The following is a 27113-nucleotide window of genomic DNA, read 5'->3' on the forward strand; positions in this document are numbered from 1 at the left end:
TTTACAGCAAAGCTCCTTAAAAGTTGTTTATACTTTAAAAAATTAATAAACTTTTTAAAATAAATTTTTATTAATTTTAATGGGATGACATCAATAAATCAGGGTACATATGTTCAAAGAAAACATCTCCAGGTTATCTTGTCATTCAGTTATGTTGCATACCCATCACCCAAAGTCAGATTGTCCTCTGTCACCTTCTATCTGGTTTTCTTTGTGCCCCTCCCCCTCCCCCTTCCCCTCTCCCTCCTTCTCCCCCCCCATAACCACCACACTCATGTCCATGTCACTTTGTCTAGTTTTAAGTCTGGCCTGCAGTGGCACAGTGGATAAAGTGTCGACCTGGAATGCTGAGGTTGCCAATTTAAAACCCCAGGCTTGCTCAGTCAAGGCATATAACAGCTCATGCTTCCTGCTTCTCCTCTTTCTTCTCTCTAAAATCAATAAATAAATTTAAAACAAAAGAAAGTTGAGTAGGCGGACGTACCAGCATCTACGTCCCAGAACCAATGTGGATTACAAACTAATTTTATGAACTATCAGCTGGAAAAACCAACTTTGGACTAAACTAAAAGGATTCTTCAACCCAGGAATGCTGAAGAAGCCACACAGAGACTGGTAGGAAAAGTGGAAACGCGGAGAGGGCTGCCCAGCTTCTCGGAGCAAACGGCAGCAGGGAGAGACTCGCGTGGTGGGAAGTAAGTTTAGCAGAGGGGAAAGGGTCCTGAGCCCCAGGAACAAAGCCCCAGCCTGCAGCCCCAGAGCCCAGAAGAAGCGTAAGGACAGTATGTAGCTGGAAACAAGTCAGGATACTGTTTGTGAGAGAGTCTGATTTCTCAGACCCAGGATCCTTCTTAAAGGGACCACGCAGAACATCTCTCTCACAAACACTCACCCTGGGCTCCTGGGGACAGAGGGAGAGGGGAGAGAATCACAGTAACAAGAAGAGAGTGCAATCTAGGAGGCATAGGGAGAAACATTTTGGGAGATAGCCACCCTAACCCCTGGGACGAGTCACTCCCCAAATCTGAAGTGAATATTTCCCCCGGAAACAGCAATACCAGCAAAGGGAAGCAGGAGAGCAGCCAAACAAGCTCCCCCGCAGCATTCAGAGCAGAGTCGCATAGAAGGAGGGAGCTTTCGGGTCTACAGTAGTGAGTCTTAGGGTCCGAGCTGCAACGCCCCCACCCACGCGGCTGAGGGCGCACCAGAGAGCAGGTGGCAGCGGGAGACAAAAGTGCGGTTCTGCTGGCAGGGGCGGAAGCTGGCTGGCCACCAGTGGGCTCAGGTGTGAGCTCAATCTTGCCTGGCTAGGGAGAAGGGGGCGTGCAAAAGCGGCCAAGCTCAGCTGCCGGCAGCCTGTAATCCAGCCTCCGGGAGAAGGGCGGGAAACCCAGAAAGGGTAGAAACCAGCCCCGGAGCAAGGGCAGAGGAGCACATCCCTGCCCCACCCGTGCAACCCAGGCTTGCGGTCTGACTTGGTAGCCGGCTCCTCCCACGAGGGTGGAGCCAAAAGCCCAGAAGAGGCGGAGTTCCGCTACAAAGCTGAGCTTGGGCACGCAGCCCTGCCTGGCGGTAGAGCCAAGGCTAGCAGCTGTTCCTTGAGTGGGATCATCCTGCAAAGGCAGGGCGAAAGCTCGGAAACAGGCGGAGACCCACAGCTGAGCAAAGGTGCTTGCCAGTGCCCTCAGGACCGAGCATAACGTCACACATGGGGGCGGGGCAAAGGCCAAGGCCACCAACCCTTGTGCACCCGAGCACGTGATCACAGCCACTCTCGTGAAGAGAAAATGCGGAGGCAGAGAAATACAACACAAATAAACCAAGAGAAATCCCCAGAAAAGGACCTAAGTGAATCAGATATAACCAAATTACCAGATGCAGAGTTTAAAATAACGATTGTTAGGATGCTCAAAGATATTAGAACCACCATAGATGGCCATTACAAAAACCTAAATAAAGAGATAACAAATATAAAAAAGGACATTGAAATAATAAAAAAGAATCAGACAGTAATGGCAAATTCAATATCTGAAATAAAGAATACAATGGAAGGAATTAAAAGCAGGATGGATGAAGCAGAGAATCGAATTAGTGAGTTAGAGGACACAATAAATAAAGGCACGGAAGCAGAGCAGAAAAAAGAAAAGAGACTCAAAAAGTCTGAGGAAACTCTAAGAGAGCTCTGTGACAACATGAAGAGAAATAACATCCGCATCATAGGGGTTCCTGAAGAAGAAGAGAAAGAACAGGGGATAGAGACTTTGTTCAAACATATTATAGCGGAAAACTTCCCCCAATTAAGGCAGGAAAACATTTCACATGTTCAGGAAGCACAGAGGACTCCATTAAGGAGAAACCCAAAGAAACCAACACCAAGACACATCATAATTAAATTACCAAAGCTAAATGATAAAGAGAAAATATTAAAAGCTGCTAGAGAAAAAAAGACTATCACCTACAAAGGAGCCCCCATAAGGATGACTTCTGACTTCTCAACAGAAACACTTGAGGCCAGAAGGGAATGGCAAGAAATATTCAAAGTAATGCAGAACAAGAACCTACAACTAAGACTACTTTATCCAGCAAGGCTATCATTTAAAATTGAAGGAGAAATAAAAAGCTTTACAGACAAAAAAAAAAAAAAAAAACTCAAGGAATTCACTGCAACCAAACCAAGGCTGCAAGAAATGCTAAGGAACCTGTTGTAAACAGATCAAAGAAAAAAAAAGAATATAGCAAAAGAGAAAAACAGTTTTAAAGAAAAAAATGGCAATAAACAATTACATATCAGTAATAACCTTAAATGTTAACGGATTAAATGATCCGATCAAGAGACATAGGGTAGCTGCGTGGATAAGAAAACAGGACCCATACATATGCTGTCTACAAGAGACACACCTTAAATCAAAAGATGCACACAGACTGAAGATAAAAGGATGGAAAGAAATGAAATGAAAAAAAATGGAAATGGAAATGAAAAAAAAGCTGGGGTAGCAATACTTATATCAGACAAAATGGACTTTAGAACAAAGACCATAGTTAAAGATAAAGAAGGTCACTACATAATGATAAAGGGAGCAATCCAAAAGGAAGATATAACCATTATAAATATCTATGCACCTAATATAGGAGCACCTAAATATATAAAGCAGACTTTGATAGACTTAAAGGGCGAGATCAACAGCAATAGTATAATAGTAGGAGATTTCAATACCCCATTAACATCATTAGATAGATCCTCAAGAAAGAAAATTAACAAAGAAACAGCAGACTTAAAGGACACATTAGATGAACTCGATTTAATAGATATCTTCAGAACCTTTCACCCTAAAACAGCAGAATATACATTCTTTTCAAGCGCTCATGGTACATTCTCTAGAATAGACCACATGTTAGGGCACAAAAGCGGGCTCAACAAATTTAAGAAGATTGAAATCATATCGAACACTTTCTCTGATCACAATGGCATTAAACTAGAAATCAACCACAATAGAAAAATTGAAAAACATTCAAACACTTGGACACTAAATAGCACGTAATTAAACAATGAATGGGTTAACATTGAGATCAAAGAAGAAATTAAAAAATTCCTAGAAACAAATGATAATGAGCATACATCAACTCAAAATTTATGGGACACAGCAAAAGCAGTCCTGAAAGGGAAGTTTATAGCATTACAGGCATACCTCAAGAAGCTAGAAAAAGCTCAAATAAACAACTTAACCCTGCATCTAAAAGAACTAGAAAAAGAACAGCAAGTAAAGCCCAGAGCTAGTAGAAGGAAGGAAATAATAAAGATCAGAGCAGAAATAAATGACATAGAGGCTAAAGAAACAATACAGAGGATCAATGAAACCAGGAGCTGGTTCTTTGAAAAGGTAAACAAGATTGATGAACCTTTAACAAGACTCACCAAGAAAAAAAGAGAGAGGACTCAAATAAATAAAATTAGAAACGAGAGTGGAGAAATAACAACTGACACAACAGAAATACAAAATATTGTAAGAAAATACTATGAAGAACTGTATGCCAAAAAGTAGACAACCTAGATGAAATGGACAAATTCCTTGAATCATATAATCTTCCAAAAATCAATCTGGAAGAATCAGAAAACCTAAACAGACCAATTACAACAAATGAGATTGAAACAGCTATCAAAAAACTCCCAAAAAAGAAAAGTCCTGGGCCTGATGGCTTCACAAGTGAATTCTACCAAATATTCAAAGAAGAACTAACTCCTATCCTTCTCAAGCTATTTCAAAAAATTCAAGAGGAAGGAAAACTTCCAAACTCCTTTTATGAGGCAAGCATAATTCTGATTCCAAAACCAGGCAAAGACAACACAAAAAAAGAAAATTATAGGCCAATATCCCTGATGAACTTAGATGCAAAAATCCTCAATAAAATATTAGCAAACCGGATCCAGCAATATATGGAAAAAATCATATACCATGATCAAGTAGGATTTATTCTTGGGAGGCAAGGCTGGTACAATATTCGCAAATCAATCAATGTGATTCATCACATAAACAAAAGAAAGGAGAAAAACCACATGATAATTTCAATAGATGCAGAAAAAGCATTTGATAAAGTCCAGCACCCATTCATGATCAAAACTCTCAGCAAGGTGGGAATACAGGGAACATACCTAAACATGATAAAGGCCATCTATGACAAACCCACAGCCAACATCATACTCAATGGGCAAAAATTAAAAGCAATCCCCTTAAGATCAGGAACAAGGCAGGGGTGCCCCCTTTCACCTCTCTTATTCAACATAGTTCTGGAAGTCCTTGCCACAGCAATCAGACAAGAAAAAGAAATAAAAGGCATCCAAATTGGAAAAGAAGAAGTAAAACTATCATTATTTGCAGATGACATGATATTGTATATAGAAAACCCTAAAGTTGCAGTCAAAAAACTACTAGACCTGATAAAAGAATTTGGCAAGGTGGCAGGATATAAAAATCAATACTCAGAAATCAGAGGCATTTTTATACACTAATAATGAACTGTCAGAAAGAGAAATCAGGGAATCAATCCCCTTTACCATTGCAACCAAAAAAATAAAGTACCTAGGAATAAATCTAACCAAGGAGATTAAAAACTTGTACTCAGAAAATTATAAAACATTGATAAAAGAAATCAGGGAAGATACAAATAAGTGGAGGCATATACCATGCTCATGGTTAGGAAGAATAAACATCATTGAAATGTCTATATTACCCAAAGCAATTTATAAATTCAATGCAATGCCAATTAAAATACCAATGACTTACTTCAAAGACATAGAACACATATTCCAAAAATTTATATGGAACCAAAAAAAAACACGAATAGCCTCAGCAATCCTGAAAAGGAAGAAAAAAGCGGGAGGTATCACACTTCCAGATATCAAGTTATATTATAAGGCCATTGTACTCAAAACAGCATGGTACTGACATAAGAACAGGCACATAGATCAATGGAACAGAACAGAGAACTCAGAAATAAACTCACAGCTCTATGGACAACTGATATTTGACAAAGGAGGTAAGACAATACAATGGAGTAAAGACAGCCTCTTCAACAAATGGTGTTGGGAAAACTGGACAGCAACCTGCAAAAAAATGAAACTAGACCACCAACTTACACCACTCACATAAATAAACTCAAAATGGATAAAAGACTTGAATGTAAGCTGTGAAATCATAAGCATCTTAGAAGAAAACATAGGCAGTAAGCTCTCTGACATCTCTCGCAGCAATATATTTGCTGATTTGTCTCCACAGGCAAGTGAAATAAAAGACAGGATCAACAAATGGGACTTTATCACACTAAAAAGCTTCTGCACAGCTAAAGACAATAAGAACAGAATAAAAAGACAAACTACACAATGGGAGAATATATTTGATATAGCATCTGATAAGGGGTTAATAACCAAAATTTATAAAGAACTTGTAAAACTTAATACCAGGAAGACAAACAATCCAATCCAAAAATGGGCAAAAGAAATGAATAGACACTTCTCCAAAGAGGACACACAGATGGCCAATAGGCACATGAAAAAATGTTCAATGTCACTAATGATTAGAGAAATGCAAATTAAAACCACAATGAGATATCACCTCACACCAGTCAGAATGGCGATCATCAATAAAACAACACAGAATAAGTGCTGGCGAGGATGTGGAGAAAAGGGAACCCTCCTGCACTGCTGGTGGGAATGCAGACTGGTGCAGCCACTGTGGAAAACAGTATGGAGATTCCTCAAGAAATTAAAAATCGAACTGCCTTTTGATCCAGCTATACCACTGTTAGGAATATACCCCAAGAACACCATAGCACTGTTTGAAAAGAAGAAATGCACCCCCATGTTTATGGCAGCATTGTTTACAATAGCAAAGATCTGGAAACAGCCCAAGTGTCCATCAGAGGACGAGTGGATTAAAAAGCTTTGGTATATATATACTATGGAATACTACTCAGCCATAAGAAATGATGACATAGGATCTTTTACAACAACATGGATGGGCCTTGATAACATTATACTGAGTGAAAGAAGTAAATCAGAAAAAACTAAGAACTATATGTTTCCATACATAGGTGGGACATAAAGATGAGACTCAGATACATGAACAACAGTGTTGGGGTTACAGGGTGGGGGGAGGAGAGGGAGGGGGCTGGGGGAGGGGAGGGGCACAAAGATCATGGCTTTTCAGCATTTGCCATATTCCCCCCTTAATCTATAGACAGACAGCCAACATTTACGTATGGTGTTCCCACTATAAAGACTGCTGTCTTAGGGACAAATGCTGATAAACTATTTCAGTAGTTCCTCCCTCTTCAAAGACTTATATGTAAACATAGAGCTCCATGTTTCATAGGACATACTCAAGCTCACTCCATGCTCCCTGGAGCTTTAGCACAAGGGAATGCCCCCCCTTTTTTTTTTAGTATTTTTTCTTTTATTTATTTATTTTTTGTATATTTCTGAGGATGGGGATGGGGAGGCAGTCAGACAGACTCCTGCATGTGCCTGACTGGGATCCACCTGACATGCCTACCCGGGGGAATGCTCTGCCTATCTGGGATGTTGCTCTGTTACAACCGGAGCCATTCTAGCAACTGGAGCGGAGGCCATGGTGCCATCCTTAGTGCCCAGGGTGGATTTCCTCTGGTGGAGCCTTGGCTGCGGGCGGGAGGAGAGAGAACAAGAGGAAGGAGAGGGGGAGGAGTGGAGAGGTAGATGGGCATTTCTCCTGTGTGCTCTGGCCGGGAATCGAACCCGGGAATCCTGCACACCAGGCCAATGACTCCGACGGGTCTACCATATCATGCTTTTTACTTAAAAAAAAAAAATTACATTTCTTTTGAATGCTGATGAACAGGAGACACCAAATCTTTTTCGCCTGCAAAGTACTACCTTCTTTATTAGATCTAGCTAATAACACTGTTCTGTCTTTCTTCCAAATAGCTCCAGATATATGGAAAAGATTTATATAGGCGGATGGGGATCCTCAAACCCCTCAGCGAGATCTTCTGAGAATGGCTTTTAAGATACCTAGAGGCAGAAAAAGCCCAATAGAGATCAGGGGAAACTACCAGCTTTTAGGATACACCCTTAAAGGCTCCAATACCCCAAAGGGGTCTCATAGGATGCCATCTGGGTCCTGCTTCAATAGTGGAAAAGAAGGTCATTGAGCTAAAGCCTGCCAGGCTTACACGCCTCTGCTGTGAGGAAACAGGGACACTGGAAGGTAGGCTTCCCCCTCGCTCCTCTAAGGGAGGGTTCAGTCTCTTCCAGCCCTGCTCCAGCCACCTATGACCTAACCTTGCCCAGAAAGCTGGGGTTTGCCACTGAAGGCTGAAGGTGCCCAGGGCCGTCGGCCCCATCTACGACACTGTGGACGAGCCTAGGGTATTTCTTCCAAGAAGCAGGTAAACTGATCTCATTCACACAAGGGCCACTTAACTATGTTTTGCCTGAATAGTCAGGTTTTTTATTCTTCCCTCAAAGATCTCTGTTGTGGGTGTTGATAGTCCTATTTTCTGCTGCTTTGCTTAATATATAGTGTTTCATTTATCCCTCCTACCTCAATGCCCTACTCATATTTCAGGCTGGGACCGACTCTTAATTTAGAGCTCTCTTTCCTCCTTTTGCCAACTTGTATTATGAATTTACCTTTGCCACCCAGCTTAGTGTATCCCAAGGTTCTCTTTACCAGGCTACAGTCACAGAGCTCCAGGGAAAAGCAACCTGGTCTCAACTCTCCAGGCAGAGGAGAACAGAAGCTCCATATCCACACATGCTGCAAATGGCTTTTTCCAGTCTACCTGAATCATAACCAGCTAGAAGCAGTGGTCATTGGGACTTGGACATGAGCTGCAAAGTATAGAATGGTGACAACAATTCCAGTGCCATGCAGACTTTTCCTGTGGGGAACTTTCCTGGACTCCTGCTCCCTGTGACAGCTCCTAACAGACTGAACTGTGGTTGGGTTGCATTTTTCAGGGATTTGGCATGGTGATGGGGCCAACTTGGACTTGGGGAACATGTTAAGGACACTACTCTTTTATGGATTCTTGCTGTATTGGTCAAGAGTTTCCTTAAAGGCTTTTAATCACTGTAAAAAAAATAGAGGACTGGATGAAGAAGATGGGGAACATATACACCAAGGTATATTATTCAGTTAGGAGAAATGGTGACATCAGATCACTTATAGCGAAATGGTGGAGTCTTGGTGGCATTGTGCGGGGTGAAATAAGCGAATCAGAAAAAAACAGGAACTGCAGGATTCCATACATTGGTGGGACATAAAAGCGAGACTAAGAGGCATGAACAGGAGTGTGGTGGCTATGGGGGGTGGGGGGAGGGAAGGAGGGAGAGGGGGAGGGCGAGGGGTACAGAGAGAACTGGATGGAAGGTGGCGGAGGACGATCTCTCTTCGGGTGATGGGTATGCAACATAACTAAATGACAAGATAACCTGGAAATGTTTTCTTTGAATGTATGTACCCTGATTTATTGATGTCACCCCATTAAAATAAAAATTTATTTATTAAAAAAAAAAAGTTAAGCAGAAAATAGTTTTAATATAATATTCCCCCCACTACACATATATGCTTCCCCTCTTAATATCTTGCATTAGTATGGGACATTTGCTACAACTGATGAACCAGTATTGAATACGTTATTTAAAAATAAAGTCCACAATTTACATTTGTGTATATTTCTATGGATTTTGACAAATGCATGGCATATATCTACTATTACATATCATACGGAATAGTTTTGGGCTTTTTTTGTATTTTTCTGAAGTTGGAAACGAGGAGGCAGTCAGACAGACTCCCGCATGCGCCCGACCGGATCCACCCAGCACGCCCACCAGGGGGCGATGCTCTGCCCATCTGAGGTGTTGCTCTGTTGCAACCAGAGCCATTCTAGTGCCTGAGGCAGAGGCCACAGAGCCATCCTCAGCGCCCGGGCCAACTTTGCTCCAATGAAACCTTGGCTGCAGGAGGGGAAGAGAGAGACAGAAAGGAAGGAGAGGGGGAGGGGTGGAGAAGCAGATGGGTGCTTCTCCTGTGTGCCCTGGCCAGGAATTGAACCTGGGACTCCTGCACGCCAGGCCGACGCTCTACCACTGAGCCAACCGGCCAGGGCCTGGAATAGTTTTACTATCCTAAAAATCCCCTGTGCTCTGCCTGTTCATCTCTCCTTCCCTTCCTCCCCTCAAGCCTCTGGTGACCACTGACCTTTTCATTGTCTTTACAGTTTTACCTTCTCCAGAATGTCATACAGTTGGAATATACAGTATGTAACTTTTTCAGGCTAACATGTTTATGCTCTCTGCTTCTAATTTCTTTCCTTTTCAACTCACCCAATCATGCCCATGAAACATCTCTTGTCATGATCATCAGTAACATTAATGATCCTTACGCAGGTTTCATTGTACTCGATCTCTGCACAGCATCTGACAGTGGATCACTGCCTTCCTAAGACTCTGCTTTCATAGTCTCTCCTCCACCAAACCAACTGTTATCTCACTTTTCTTTAAGAGTTTCTCCTTAGCTATCCAGCTTTAAATTCCAAAAATATGATGATGACCACTATACACATCTTTCTCATGAATTCTAGGCTCCTATGCCACACCTGGCATCCTATGCCACTGCCACCGCTCTACTTAAATGTCTTGGTCACCTCACACACAGCATTCCAGATTGACTCTTTATCTTCATCACCCCCTCTCCCCACCCTACAACCAATCTCTGAATTATAACTTCATCCTCCCGGTCTCTGGTACAAAACACCAGATTCATAACATTTTGGAAACATTTTCTCTCATATTTACATCCAATCTGTTAACAAATCTGGATTAGCTCTGCCATCATAAAATTGCTAGATTAGATCATCTCTCCTTCAACTTTTACCACCCAGGCCCAAATCACCATCTTTTGTTTATGCTATGACTCTAGCCTCTTTACTAGTCTCAGTTCTGTTCTTGTCCCATTTTAATTTATTTTTAACTGATTATCCAGAATTGTCTGGTTAAAATACAGTCATCATTACCATCCTCTTCTCATAACCCTCAATAACTTCCATTTTACTTAAAGTAAGAGCTATAGTTTTTCCTTGTTATCTATAAAGATCCACACAACCATCTCTATATGCCCCAACTCCTCCCCTCTTCTCCCTCTGATCTCTTATCCTGTTACATCCCATCTCACTCACTCAGTCCTACTGGCCCCTTGACCGTAGAATATGTCAAGTTGCCCCACCCCTCCCAGGACCTTTGATTTGCTATTTCCTCTGTCTGGAATGTGCTTTCCCAAGATATTGATTGGCATGACTCACTTTATAATTTGTTTCAGTCCTTTCCTCAAATGTCACCTTCTATATGAGACCTTTTCTGACCACACTACTAAAATTTGCAACCCACTCCCACAATACTCCATATCACCCTTCCCTACATTACTTTTGTCCATTTCCATCACCTATTAACATGATGCATATTCCACATATTTATTTATTGCCTTTTTCCACTATGGCATATAGTATTCGTGAAAGCAGGGAGTAGTTTGTTTTGTCTACTCTCTGGCACAAAGCAGATGCTCATAAATACTTATTAAATAAATGAATTAAAGAGTACTGTGAGGCCCTGGCAGGCTGGCTCAGTGGTAGAGCATTGGCCCAGTGTGTGAAAGTCCCGGATTCAATTCCCAGCCAGGGCACACAGGAGAAGCACCCATCTGTTCTCTACCCTTCCCCCTTTCCTTCCTGTCTATCTCTCTCTTCCCATCCTGCAGCTGTATAATTTTCTACACTTTGAACTCTGCATTTTTGATGCAACTCCTGCCGGGTCCATGTCCTTTCATTTGGTGCCGAAACCTGGGAGACCTGTGGTAGTGGATTGGGTGGCGATTACAGGCCCCCAGACTCCATCCAGGTCTCCTTTGAACTGGGCAAGAAGACCTTCAATCGCTGGATACTGGGACTTTAGTCTCTCCCTCTCATCTTCCCGCATCCCATCAACAGTGGTCACTAATTCAGAAGGTGAGTCTCTCTCTTCCCAACACCTTCCATTTGGGCAGCTCTGCCTTTTCAGGACCAGGTCCCCTATCACTTCCCGTGACTCCAAAAATCCAGCGCTGGTCAGAGCAAGCCCTCCGGAAGCCAGGCTCCCTCAGCACATTCTGCATTTGGGGACTCCTGGTGCAGATGAGTTACCCCACCCTTTGCACCTACTTTAGGAACAAAGGTGCTCTTTGAGCAAGGTGCTCTGTTCAAGGAGGGGAAGAAGCTTAGACTCTCCTCACCATGGGGAATGGTCCATCTGCTATTCCCCAAACTACACCCTTGGGCTGTCTCCTTAAAAACTTATAAACCCTTGGGTTGGCCCAAGACCTCCAGTCTAAAGGCCTAATTTTTTTATTGCAGTACAGCTTGGCTGCAATATAAATTAGACAGTGGGTCCCAGCGGCCAGAGAATGGGACTTTTGATTTAAACATTCTAATTGACCTTGACAACTTTTGCAGATGAGAATAAAAATGATCTGAGGTCCCCTACATCCAGGCCTTTTTTACACTCAGATCACAACTCACCTCCTTTGTTTCTTCCTTTGATCCAGCAGACCACCCACCACTCACAGCCCCTCCTCCTGTCTCTTCTGGAGGGCCACCATCATACTCTCTTTCTCCTCCTCCTCCTCCTCCTCCTCCTCTTCCTCCTCCTCCTCTCTTCTTCCTCCTCCTTCTTCTTCTTCTTCTACTTCTTCCACCATACTCCCTTTCTTCTCTTCCTCCTCCTCCTCCTCTTCTTTTCCTCCCCCAGTCTCCACCCAGGCCACTCCCTCACACACTAGGTTAGGAACCATTTTTGGTCCCTATCCCTCTTCCACTTCTGCCCCAGTCCTAGAGTGCCCTCTTAGGAAAGTAGCCAGAGTAGAAGGGATTGTACGAGTACATGTCCCCTTCTCCTTATCTGATCTATCTCAAATAAACAAAAGGCTAGATTCCTTCATGGAAGACCCACCACCCATATCAAGGAATCTGAATACTTCACCCAGTCATAGGAGCTAACCTGGAATGACTTACATGTAATCCTATCCTCAACCCTACAGCCAAAGGAAAAGGATTATGTCTGGAGACATGCTCAGGCTCATGCCAATGCCATGTGCCAACATACTCCTAATAACCCAGTCAGTGACGAAACTGTCCCCATTAGGATTGCCCAGTGGAATTATCAGGATGACAGCATTGGTTGCCAAGCAAGGGATCACATGATCCCTGTCTCACTGAGGGCCTTAAGTAGTCCTTGCATAAAATGATCAATTGTGAAAGCTCTCAGAAATCATCCAAGAATGCCACAAAAACCCAGTCGCCTTCCCATCCCACCTAACGGGAGTCATGAGAAAATACACTAACCTTGATCCTTCTAGCCCAGAGGGTTCAGTAATTCTAAATCTTAGATTCATCACTCAGTCTTCCCCTGACATCAGGCAAAAGTTACAAAAGTTAGAAGACAACCCTCAAACTCCACAACAGGAACTCCTTAACCTGGCCTTCAAGGTCTTTAATAACTGGGATGAGGAAGTCAAAAAGCTGTGCATAGCTGAATACCAAATGCTTGCCTCTGCCATCCTGGGTCCTCAAAAAGGCTCACAGAGCTCTTGAAAGGGGCAGAAGAAGGGCATGCAACAAAAAAACACCAGTGGGACCACCCAGTCCCAGCTTCAAGTGTAATCAGCCTGGCCACTGAGCAAATAGTGTCCTAACCCTTGACCTCCACCTAAGCCATGCCCCCAATGTGGGGGCCATATTGGAAATTAGACTGCAGACAGGTCACACAGGGCCAGTCCTCATCCCTTGCACAGGTTGGCAAAGGAGAGAACCTTGGCCCTGACCTCATTGGTCTAGCAGCTGAAGACTGAAGATGCCCAGGAACAGACACTCCAACCATCATCACTACTTCCACACCACAGGTAACCCTGATAGTGGCAGGTAGGCCATTTCAGTCCTTACTGACAAATGGGCAACCTACTCTTTCCTCTTCAAATATTGGGTTTCACTCCCGTCGTTGGGGATCTCAGTTGTGGGGACTGATGGCTGCATTTCCCAACCCCAGGTCATCCATCCCCTGGCTTGAACACTCAGTGCTCACACTTTTCTACATGCCTTTTTAGTGCTCCCTACTTGCCCAACCTCCCTACTAGGTCATGATATCTTGTCCAAGGTATAAACCACCTTCTCTTTCACCCTGTCAATTAATTCCAATGCATTGACAGCTCCTCTCACCTACTCTGCCAGTCATGAGGAGGAGTCCCTCCCAGTATCCCCTGAACTTGTGAATCCCCTCGTATAGGACACCATCTCCATCTCCCTCTCCCTTGCCACTCATCACAAACTCATCCAAAAACAGCTTAAGAACCCTTCCCAATATCTTGACCCAAAGCAGTATTCAATTCATATAGAGGCCCAGCATGGTCAGCCTGTGATTTCTCACCTTATGCAGAAAGGGTTACTGTGTCCTACTAATTTCTCTTACAATACATCCATTCTCCCTGTCTGTAAGTCAGATGAAACCTACAACTAGTGCAAGACCTTTGCATCATTAATCAGGCTGTAAGGCCCATTCACCCAGGTGTTCCTAACCCTTATATTATGTTATCCCAAATCCCCCCAAACACTACTCATTTCACAGTACTAGACCTCAAGGATGCATTCTTTACTATCGCTCTGCATCCCAGTTTCCAAGACCTCTGTCAGTTCATCTCCTCAGGTATACAAGCAGTACTACCAAAGCTCACTTGGCTTTTACCCTTTATTGAGCCCATGTTCTGTGCCTTCCTACTCCTCTTCTTCGGGCACTGCATCCTACGATTACTTACAGGGTTCCTACAGGATAGTGTAGGAGCCCTAATCAATCAAACTGTAGGCCAGTTTGTCCTCATGCAGACTCAAGGAGGATATCAGCCAAAGCCACAACAGGATTAGAGTTCTGTCCAGGTTGTCCACAAGGCCTGATGTCCTGCAGGAAGTAGCAAAAGAGAAACTCTGCCCCCTTTCTTTCTTTTTTTTTTATTATAACCAACAAAACAGGAATGTTAGGGCAAGATGTAGCCTCAGGGCTCAAAACTGCTTCCTCCCAACCCTTCCTCAGTCAGAATGTGATAAATTGTACTGAGCCTTGAAGTTGACCAAACAGGAGCCCTTTACCAATGGAGACAGAAGGCAAAAGAGCAGAAGGAGCCTATTACCAATGGAGGCGGGAACCAAAATAGAAGAAGACCACAAGCCCAGGCCGTTGCCTGGTAACCAGCATCCACAGAAACTGCCAGAAAGAGGCAGCAGGGTATAAAATTCACCCTCTCACCCCTGCTTGGGGCTGATTCCCTTATTGAAGTCAGTCCACCTGCACCCAAGTGCTTACAATAATATCTCTTTTCTACACTTTGGGCTCTGCGTTGTTGATGCACTTCCTGCCAGGTCTGGGATCTTTCAGGTTTTACTTGCTAATTTTATAACTAACCACTGTACTGAATTAATTACCTGGTTTTGCTTTTTAAAACTCTACCTTATAAATTATCTTAAAGTAAAATTAATATGGGTTTGTTTTTTTTTGTTTTTTTTTTTGGTATGCAGTTCTATAAATTTTTGCACATGTATAAATTCATGTAAGCACCACCACAACCAAGTTTAGAACATTTTCAGCCCTGGCCTGTTGGCTTAGCGGTAGAGCGTCGGCCTAGCGTGCGGAGGACCAGGGTTCGATTCCCAGCCAGGGCACACGGGAGAAGCGCACATTTGCTTCTCCACCCCTCCGCCGCGCCTTCCTCTCTGTCTCTCTCTTCCCCTCCTGCAGCCAAGGCTCCATTGGAGCAAAGATGGCCCGGGTGCTGGGGATGGCTCTGTGGCCTCTGCCTCAGGCGCTAGAGTGGCTCTGGTCGCAACATGGCGACGCCCAGGATGGGCAGAGCATCGCCCCCTGGTGGGCAGAGCGTCGCCCCATGGTGGGCGTGCCGGGTGGATCCCGGTCGGGCGCATGCGGGAGTCTGTCTGACTGTCTCTCCCTGTTTCCAGCTTCAGAAAAATGCAAAAAAAAAAGAACATTTTCATAATATCCCAAAACTCCTTCTGCTCTTTCTTTCTGAATCATCTTTTATTTCTATTATTTTTCTGTTAATTTGCTTGCCTTTACCATAACTCCAGTAATATCAAAATCATATACACTTCTTTTGTTTTAAACCAGGAAAAATACTTTAGAACTTTAGATTTACCAAATCTTTGTGTGTATTGATTGGCTTTTCTATTTTTTTTTTTTGTCATACCTTTCTGTTCAACAGATGAGATTTTTTTAAAAAAAAAATCTTAAAAACAAAGTTCCTTATTTTCTTATTTCAAAGCTGTAAAGGAGTGCAGTCAGCTGGGGGAGAATTTCCTGGGCTCCATTGCTAGTCCTGTGGGGAATACAGAGTAGGTATGGTAGTTGTAAAGAGTTTAAATCTCTGAGCTATTTGGGAAGAAAGCTAGGTTTGGAGAGCAAGCCAGAGATAAAAGATTGGCCTTCAAGTAAATATGGCAAGATTCTCAGTTATGGTTTTAGGTGTAGAATCCACATCTAATATATTCCTGGATAATGTGTCATGGATATTTTTAAAAATAATGTTAATAATTATAACCACCTCTCCTCGTGCTTCTACTATATTTTATTCAGCAGTTTCTCTGTACCAGGCATTGTGTTGAATGCTTTACATTTATTTATATAATTTAATTCTTATACCATTCCTCTAGGGCAGTGGTCCCCAACCTTTTTTGGGGCCACGGACCGGTTTAATGTCAGAAAATATTTTCACAGACCAGCCTTTAGGGTGGGACGGATAAATGTATCACGTGACCAAGACAAGTGTCAAGAGTGAGTCTTAGATGTAACAGAGAGAATCTGGTCATTTTAAAAAAATAAAACATCGTTCAGACTTAAATATAAATAAAACAGAAATAATGTAAGTTATTTATTCTTTCTCTGTGGACCAGTACCAAATGGTCCACGGACCAGTACCTGTCCGCGGCCCAGGGGTTGGGGACCACTGCTCTAGGGTACTTGCCTAGTAACGGTCTTCACTTCTTCCAGTTACTTTGGGCTTTTCAACTTCCCCTTCCCTAGATTTCATCTACCTGTGGCAGCAGCTATCATTATACCTATTAGCCTAATTTTTAGTGTCCTGTAAGACAGTTTAATGCATGATTCTTCCTTTATATGATTCTTTCAGCAAGCAAGAATTTGCTGGTGCCAAAGTACCTTAACCTAAGTGAGTACTTTTCCAACTTTGGAACATAGAACACTGGGATGTAAAGTTCCATATTCAAAGGAGCAATTTTCTTTGCATTTTATATAACTTCTCATAGTTCTCCTTCTCCTAGGCCAGTCCCAGTTGTGCTCTTTCTGTAATAAACACTGTTTCTTCCTTTTTTTAAAAAAAAATCTTAAAGATTTTATTTATTGATTTTAGAGAAGGGAAAAGTAGCAAGTAGCATCAACTTGTAGTAGTTGCTTCTCGTATGTGCCTTGACCAGGCAAGCCTCAGCAAGGTGATTTGATGGCAACCTCAGTATTCTAGGTCAACACGTATCCACTGCACCACGATAGGTTAGGCAACACTGTTTCAACATAAATGTGCATCCTCATTTTATTAAACACTTATTTTTTTTAATAATTTTATTTTTTTAATGGGGCAACATCAATAAATCAGGATACATATATTTAAAGATAACAAGTCCAGGTTATCTTGTCGTTCACTTATGTTGCATACCCATCACCCAAAGTCAGATTGTCCTCTGTCACCTTCTATCTAGTTTTCTTGGTGCCCCTCCCCCTCCCCCTTTCTCTCTCCCCCTCCCCCCTCCCTCCCGTAACCACCACACTCTTATCAATGTCTCTTAGTTTCACTTTTATGTCTCACCTACATATGGAATAATGCAGTTCCTGGTTTTTCCTGATTTACTTATTTCACTTCGTATAATGTTATCAAGATCCCACCATTTTGCTGTAAATGATCTGATGTCATCATTTCTTATGGCTGAGTAGTATTCCATAGTGTATATGTGCCACATCTTCTTTATCCAATCATCTATTGACGGGCTTTTTGGTTGTTTCCATGTCCTGGCCACTGTGAACAATGCTGCAATGAACATGGGGCTGCATGTGTCTTTACGTATCAATGTTTCTGAGTTTTGGGAGTATATACCCAGTAGAGGGATTGCTGGGTCATAAGGTAGTTCTATTTTCAGTTTTTTGAGGAACCACCATACTTTCTTCCATAATGGTTGTACTACTTTACATTCCCACCAACAGTGTATGAGGGTTCCTTTTTCTCCACAGTCTCTCCAACATTTGCTATTACCTGTCTTGTTATTAATAGCTAATCGAACAGGTGTGAAGTGGTATCTCATTGCAGTTTTGATTTGCATTTCTCTAATAGCTAAAGAAGATGAGCATCTTTTCATATATCTGTTGGCCATTTGTATTTCTTCCTGGGAGAAGTGTCTGTTCATGTCCTCTTCCCATTTTTTTATTGGATTGTTTAAACACTTATTTTAATTTATTAATTTTAGAGAGAGAGAGAAAAATCATCAATTTATTATTTACTTATTTATGCATTCTTGTGTGTGCCCTGATGAGAACAGAATTCACAACCTTTATGCATTTGGATTATGTCCCAACCAATTAAGCCACCCTGCTGAGATGTATCCTCACTTTATATAGCAAAGGCACAGCTCAGTATTCTTCTTGAAACTTTGGGAAAAGTAGCCCAATATTTTAATAACTCCCACTGCAAATAGACTGTAGTGTCTAATCCCTGATCTAAATGCCTCTGTCTTTGAGAGGTTTTTATACCAAGATGAGGGAAAATATTTATATATATACAAACTCCACACTTGTACTGCTAGCTAAGGTCTGTGGTGATTTCAGTAGGTTTGTGAATCTTGAAGGATATGATGTTTTTGATTACTGACAAGTAACTGGTAGGTTAACACCTGGAAATAATACTAAAGATATTGAGAAGCAATTGTAGTGTGTTTTCTTCAGGTAGCAAAAATTTTATCAAATAATTATATAAAACAAAAATAATAAAAGAGTAGTAAAAATATGTGTATGTAAATTAAAGACATAAGGATGAGTAATTCAATTAAATAGGTATTAGAGATGCCCTTCTGGAAATAAAAGGAGTAAAAAACCTGACAGCTGTTTATTCACTGAAAATGAATACATAATATATTAATTATATATATGTAAATTAGGTATAGTAATAGTTTTATTAATGACTACATTATTAAGTCAGGAAAATAGAAGAAATATTCAAATATATAAGGCTTAGAATTTTCAATGCATTTCAGCATATTAATATTTAATATATTAAGGTACTTATATAATTTTCATATGATAAGTAATTTAACTTCAAAGAGGTAAAATAATTTTGTAGCATTTGTCTGTTTCTAAACCCTGAATTGAAACTATTAGAATATTTTTACTGCAACTAATATTATTACTACTACTATTAATAAAATAAAAGTTATTTTTGAAGAGTATTCTTAAATTTGTATTGTGAAATCTAGAGAGTTCTTAAATGTTATCCAGAAAATATTTTTAGTGCTGTATATAGACCATCTATATGCAGGCAAAGAGGTCAAATCTTAGAGAGATTATTGAGCAATGATCAAGGTCACTCAGTAAGACAAGAACACTTTAACCTCTTAACCATTTTGCCACAGTTCAGTTTTGTTTTTAAAGATTTGATTTATTCATTTTTAGAGAGGGGAGACAGAGAAAAGGTGGGAGGAGGTGAAAGGAAGCATCAACTCCCACATGTGCCTTGACCAGGCAAGCCCAAGATTTTCATACAGGCAACTTCAACATACCAGGTCAATGCCTTATCCACTGTGCCACCACAGGTCAGGTCCACAGATTTCTAGAATATTGTTCTTTGACAAATTTTAAAAATATTTATCAATGTTGACTAGAACAATTTGTATAAGTAAATGAGAGTGGAGTCATATTTTTTTCCAAATGGAAAAACAAGAGGTCACTTAGAGGAAAAACATCATAGGAGATATTTTCAGAACTTGAAATGTGCTATAAATTGAAAAATCAATTATGAAAAATTGGTCCTTAAATTATCTTCAGTTGGCTCTGGGTGTCACTTTGACATACCACCAACAATGTGAGTTTTTTGTTTGCTTTATTTTATTTTGAGCATCTTATACTCTGTACTGCAAAATACCCAGCACCCACTTTGTATATTTCCTGGACCAGTCTTAAAATCTTTTTTTCCTATTCAATAAAAATAGATGTTTGAATAATGAGGAGAGATAAAAGAGGGATTTTCTCTCTTTTCTAAATGTTTCTATGAGATTATAAAATAACAAGGTTGAGAATAACTCTCATATGTTACAGGTATATCATTTGATCATCAGTATTCTTATGAAACTAAGAAAATTAATTTATTATTTATATATTAATAGTTAAAATAGTACTTATCAATACTGACAAAACAATTTGAAAGTATGCAAGTAAAATGAGGATGAAACTGGCCTTTTCTATAGCTGAAAATGTTGGGAGTTCACTTAAATGAAATATTATTTATCACCCTTATAAGGTACTAAGTGGATGTTCTGAAATTATGTTAAAGTGTTAGTTAAATTCAGTGTTCAACAATAGTGGATTCAACATAATTGTATTTATTTTTGGTTTAACAGAAACCTTTAAGATTTCAACCCTTAGTTAATTTTTTTATTTACCTGACTTATTAAGTAGAACACTTTAAGTTAGTGTAATATTCCTTTCTATAAAGATGGATTATGTAACTCCTTAGCATTCAGAACAAGAACATTACTTTATATGATGTGATGGGTATTGCATGCGATTGTACATGATGAATATAGCCAAACATGTACTGATTCAGGTCAAAACCAACAAGTGGCTCATTTAAGTGATATCGCATAGTAATTGTTAAGTGATTCCAAAAAGAAAAATTGTTACTGAGATAGTTATTATTTGGATTTTAGGTAATCAATGTTATAGTAATTTATTAACTGATATTATAAGTCCTTCATATGTACTTTCTAGCTCTATCATTCTGCTCCATTTTGTCATTATAGAACAAAGTCTGCAGCCCAATGGAGGGGTTCAATCATTCCAGACTGTTTGAATTTGTGTTACTTGGACTTACTGATTCTCCTGAGCTCCAAATTTTCTTCTTTGTTATTTTTTTCATTTTATATTTAATGACCATGTTGGGCAACTGCCTGATTTTGCTCACAGTCCTGTCCACTCCACACCTTTACTCCCCCATGTACTTCCTGCTCAGCAATCTGTCTCTCATTGACATGTGCCTGTCCTCCTTTGCCACTCCAAAGATGATCATGGACTTCTTTGCTCAGTGCAAGACCATCTCCTTCGAGGGCTGCATTTCTCAGATCTTCTTATTGCACCTCTTCACTGGGACTGAGATTGTGCTGCTGATCTCCATGTCTTTTGACAGGTACATTGCCATATGCAAGCCTCTCCATTATTCAACAATTATAAGCCAATGAGTATGTATTGGGCTTGTGGTAATTTCTTGGACAGTGGGCTTCCTGCATACAATGAGTCAGTTAGCTTTTACACTTTATTTACCCTTCTGTGGTCCCAATGTTATAGACAGTTTCTTCTGTAACCTTCCTTTGGTCATCCAGCTGGCTTGTAAAAATATATATGTCCTTGGAATCTTTATGACATCAACCAGTGGTGTGATTGCTCTTATAAGTTTTCTGCTTTTGCTTACCTCCTATATCATTGTCCTTGTTACTATCAAGGACTACTCTTCCACAGGATCATCCAAGGCTTTTTCTACCTGCACTGCACATTTCATTGTTGTGTTAATGTTCTTTGGGCCATGTATTTTCATCTATGTGTGGCCTTTCACTGACTTCCTGGTGGACAAAGTTCTCTCTGTTTTCTATACCATCTTCACCCCCTTTTGAATCCACTTATTTATACTTTGAGAAATCAGAAAATGATAACAGCTGTGATGAAGAAACTAAGTAATCAGTATTTAAATCTTGAGAAAACTACTCCAAGATATTCAATGCACTGAACAGAGACCTCCTGTCTGAGATTTAGTATCATCAGTTTTGTTCTTAGTGCAATAGAAAATTAAACTTAGTAGCTGCCTTTCAAATCATTTAGTCTAAATTCATGAAAATAAAAAGCCATCATTGAGAGATATGAAATATCTTTCCTAAAAGTCAGTGCAGTGTTTACAATCCTTTTGAGATTATTAATCCATTTAAAAATCTGTGGAAATCTGTAAGTTATTTTCACAGAAAAAAATATATATCATCCAATTTGTAAACATAAACTAAGGACTTTATAGATCGAATCTTATAAACATACCTTAGATTAAGATTACTTGGAGATCCTGTGATAAAATATTGTTCACTTGTCTTCTAACCCAGAACATATCACTCAGCTGCACAACCTTGTGGTACTCTGATGGTATCCACGTGTAGAACTTTAATTTAGTGTTGGGCATAACAGTTTTTTTTCCATAGCAATAAAATATTTTTATGGAAAAACATATTGTGAAAAGATTCTTCTGAATATTGTTGAAGAACTTTTATTCACTAGGTCTAATAGTTTGAGTTCTGAGTCAACTTTAGAACAGTTTGGAGGATCTAAAATTTAACAATATGATTTTTTCATAGGTATGCAGATCTCTATTATACTTGTTTATTGATACAGCAGATAATCAAATGGAAAATATTAAAGTTTAAACCATCAAAACCTAGCTGAATATCATAGTTATGATGAATTCATTTATTGCTAAGAAAAACATTTGGAAAATTATTGACTATTAAATTTATGACAAGTTTTTCATTTCTAAATAAAATATTCAAAGGTATTATTAGTCTTTAGTATGAGTTTGCAGTCTCATTTTCAAAATAATATAACCTGTGGGAAGAAAAGATGAAAATAGCTTAACAAATATATAGGAGAACTTGATTTCTTACTGATTATGTTAAATATATTTTTTAGTACAAGATAGTCTTTAGAAATCAATTGGCCAATCCATTTTTCTAACACCTGAAGAACCTAATGTCCAGAGAATTTAAAGACCTAGCTCAAGGCTGAATCACTGTAAGGGACAAAGATCATTGCTCCAAACATACATGGGCCTTAAAATTAAATCTCAGATATGTCATTTCCTAGTTGCGTTATCCTGGGAGATTCACTTTACCACATTATCCCTTTTTAATATCTAATATGATGATAATAAAAGTGGATTAATTGTTTGTTGTGACTATTTTATGTAAAGTAGACAGAATGAATTCTAAAAATGTCATTTCCTTATCCCTTTATATTCCTAAAGACTTCTATATAAAGTGCATGCAAAAATCAGGTATACATCTGATTTTTAAGTAGTATACCCTTGAGAATAATTGCATTCAGGCCAAACTACTAGTACATAAAATTTGATATTTTAGTTTTAGGATATCTTTAAAACTGAGGCTTGTTAAGACATAGGGCAGAAAAATAAATACAACCCCTTCCAATTTTCCATTGCTAACATGAGGAAGGGGAATTATATTAAATTGCCTGATACTTTGAGATTTATATGAATAACAATGCTGATAAATTATATCTCTGTGAATTGACTGAAATATATGAAAAGAATGTATGTCATCATGTATTCAGACACTTTGTGAGTTCTTTGAGAAAAACACAGCCTCTGTCTTACAAAGACAGAAATGGCATTAAAACTTTCTTACATTTATCTTTGAACTTTAAGATCTCTACATGTTTTAGCTCAAACGACCTCCAAACCAAATATTTAATATCAAAGTTAAATAATGTGTGAAAGTTTATGAAGAAACGCAATGTTGGGGCTATGTATAAAACCAGTTTTAATTTGAAATACTAGTTCATTTTTAAGCAAATCATGAACTATTCCTTCTTGCTTCAAAGTCAGTTAGATTGTTGGTCCCCAACCTTTTTTGGGCCACGGACTGGTTTAATGTCAGAAAATATTTTCACAGACCGGCCTTTAGAGTGGGACGGATAAATGTATCACGTGACTGAGACAAGCTTCAAGAGTGAGTCTTAGACGAATGTAACAGAGGGAATCTGGTCATTTTTTAAAAATAAAACATCGTTCAGACTTAAATATAAATAAAACGGAAATAATATGTTATTTATTCTTTCTCTGCGGACCGGTACCAAATGGTCCATGGACCGCTACCGGTCCATGGCCCGGGGGTTGGGGACCACTGAGTTAGATGAATGAAAAAGGTTTAGGTAAAAATGTACTTTTGCTACATTTCTATTATTCAACAATATAAAACCAGTAGCTGCGGCCACCATCACAGCCACCTGGCTCATGCAGGTTCACATTTAATTCAGACAGACGGTAATGAAACAACGGGACCAAGAACTGGTGGGCCATTCTTTATTCCTGCTCGCAACCAGCGGGTGAGAAAATACACACAGGCACCAAAACCCATTCACATGTCCTCCCGTTCCACAACCAGGAGAATCTTTCCAGGTTTTTCCTAGAATCAATGGCCCACTAGTCTCATTCAATCCCCTCTGCACACCTCCATCTTGCTCCCTGCCTCCTCTGCAACCACGTGGTCTCCTCTCCCAAAATGGCCTCCTAGCTCCACCTTTTAAAACATTTAGGGGCAAAAGCCCTCCTCCAGCACACATTAGCATAACCAAGCCCCTTCCCAAGCAGAAAGGTAATTAGCTGTATCACCTGGTAGTGGCCATTTACATGGGCACCGCCATTTTTAACAATAAAAGTGAACAAAACCAGAAAATACAGATTTTACAAACTCATTTACCCAACAAACAAAAATTATCATCTTTGTTTTAAATATAAACCTTACTTCTAAAATTTCAATATTTACTTCAATAATTATATATTGAGCATCTCCTTTGTTTAAGCCCTTGGTGGGTGCTGCAGATTCATTAAAGTACAGTTACCAGATCTGCTTCTCTGTCCTGAGGGGGATACATTTAGCAATTAGATACGTTCAGTCTAGTCCAGGTTAAATTGCAGTCCCACCATTTTCTGGTTGTGCAGCCTTGAGCAAGTATTTTTAATATTTCTAAGACTCAGTTTTTTGTTTTTGTTTTAGTAGTTCTTAATTAATTAATTACTTAATTTTGGGGGTGACAGAGACAGAGAAAGGGATAGACAGGGACAGACAGACAGGAAGGGAGATGAGAAGCATTAATTCTTCATTACGGCACCTTAGTCTTCTTAGTTGTTCATTGATTGCTTTCTCATATGTGCCTTGACCAGGGGGCTGCAGCAGAGCGAATGACCCTTGCTCAAGCCAGTGACCTGTGGGTCATGTCTATGATCACACGCTCAAGCCAGTGACCCCACACTCAAGCTGGCGAGCCAGCACTCAAGCCAGTGACCTCAGTGTTTCAAACCTGGGTCCCCTGGATCCCAGGTTGATTCTCTATCCATTTTGCCATCACCTGCACAGGCTAAGAATCAGGGTTTTTTTTAATTTTTATTAATTTTAATGAGGTGACATCAATAAATCAAGGTACATATGTTCAAAGAAAACATGTCCAGGTTATCTTGTCATTCAATTATGTTGCATACCCATCACCCAAAGTCAGATTGTCCTCTTTCACCTTCTATCTAGTTTTTTGTGCTCCTCCCCCTTTCCCTATCCTCCTCCCTCCCCCCCGTAACCACTAACTCTTGTCCATGTCTCTTAGTCTCGTTTTTATATCACACCTATGTATGGAATCATGCAGTTCTTGGTTTTTTCTGATTTGCTTATTTCACTCCATATAATGTTATCAAGATCCCACCATTTTGTTGTAAATGACCCGATGTCATCATTTCTTATGGCTGAGTAGTATTCTATAGTGTATATGTGCCACATTTTCTTTATCCAGTCATCTATTGAAGGGCTTTTTGGTTGTTTCCATGTCTTGGCCACTGTGAACAATGCTGCAATGAACATGGGGCTGCATGTGTCTTTATGTATCAATGTTTCTGAGTTTTGGGGGTATATACCCAGTAGAGGGATTCCTGGGTCATAAGATAGTTCTATTTTCAGATTTTTGAGGAACCACCATACTTTCTTCCATAATGGTTGTACTACTTTACATTCCCACCAACAGTGGATGAGGGTTCCTTTTTCTCCACAGCCTCTCCAGCATTTGCTATTACCTGTCTTGTAGATTATAGCTAAACTAACAGGTATGAGGTGGTATCTCATTGTAGTTTTGATTTGCATTTGTCTGATAACTAATGAAGATGAGCATCTTTCATAATTCTGTTGGCCATTTGTATTTCTTCCTGGGAGAAGTGTCTGTTCATGTCCTCTTCCCATTTTTTTTATTGGATTGTTTGTTTGTTTGTTGTTGAGTTTTATGAGTTCTTTGTATATTTTGGATATTAGGCCCTTATCTGAGCTGTTGTTTGAAAATATCATTTCCCATTTAGTTGGCTGTCTGTTTATTTTGTTGTCGGTTTCTCTTGCTGAGCAAAAACTTCTTAGTCTGATGTAGTCCCATTCATTTATCTTTGCCTTCACTTCTCTTGCCTTTGGAGTCAAATTCATAAAATGTTCTTTAAAACCCAGATCCATGAGTTTAGTACCTATATCTTCTATGTATTTTATTGTTTCAGGTCTTATATTTAGGTCTTTGATCCATTTTGAATTAATTTTAGTACAGGGGGACAAATGTAGTCAAGTTTCATTCTTTTGCATGTGGCTTTCCAGTTTTCCCAGCACCATTTGTTGAAGAGGCTTTCTTTTCTCCATTGTGTGTTGTTGGTCCCTTTATAGAAAATTATTTGACCATATATATGTGGTTTTATTTCTGGACTTTCTATTCTGTTCCATTGGTCTGAGTGTCTATTTTTCTGCTAATACCATGCTATTTTGATTGTCGTGGCTCTATAATATAGTTTGAAGTCAGGTATTGTATTGCCCTCAGCTTCATTCTTTTTCCTTAGGATTGCTTTGGCTATTCGGGGATTTTTATAGTTCCATATAAATCTGATGATTTTTTGTTCCATTTCTTTAAAAAATGTCATCAGAATTTTGATGGGAATTGCATTAAATTTGTGTATTGCTTTGGGTAATATGGCCATTTTGATTATATTTATTCTTCCTATCCACGAACAAGGAATATTTTTCCATCTCATTGTATCTTTTTCAATTTCCCTTAACAATGCTTTGTAGTTTTCATTATATAGGTCCTTTACATTCTTTGTTATGTTTATTCCTAGATATTTTTTTGTTCTTGTTGCAATTGTGAAGGGGATTATTTTTTTGAGTTTGTTTTCTAATGTTTCATTGTTGGCATATAAAAAGGCTAAGGACTTTTGTGATATATTAATTTTGTATCCTGCAACCTTACTGTATTGGTTTATTGTTTCTAGTAATCTTTTTGTGAAGTCTTTGGGGTTTTCGATGTATAGGATCATATTATCTGAAAAAAGTGATACTTTTACTTCTTCTTTTCCGATATGGATGCCTTTTATTTCATTATCTTCTCTGATTGCTCTGGCTAGAACTTCTAGCACCACGTTAAATAAGAGTGGAGAGAGTGGATA

At 39.7% G+C, this 27113-nt stretch overlaps 1 protein-coding gene across 1 annotated transcript; it reads left to right on the plus strand.

The window, feature by feature from the left end:
- Positions 1-20652: 20652 nt before the first annotated feature.
- Positions 20653-21611, plus strand: LOC136328630 (olfactory receptor 4K2-like). Its single transcript, XM_066264731.1, is given in 2 exon segments — positions 20653-21487; positions 21490-21611. Coding segments are annotated over 2 exon segments (957 nt in total).
- Positions 21612-27113: the final 5502 nt, after the last annotated feature.

The sequence above is a fragment of the Saccopteryx bilineata genome, chromosome 3 (assembly GCF_036850765.1).
Source record: "Saccopteryx bilineata isolate mSacBil1 chromosome 3, mSacBil1_pri_phased_curated, whole genome shotgun sequence".
Taxonomy (NCBI): Eukaryota; Metazoa; Chordata; class Mammalia; order Chiroptera; family Emballonuridae; genus Saccopteryx; species Saccopteryx bilineata.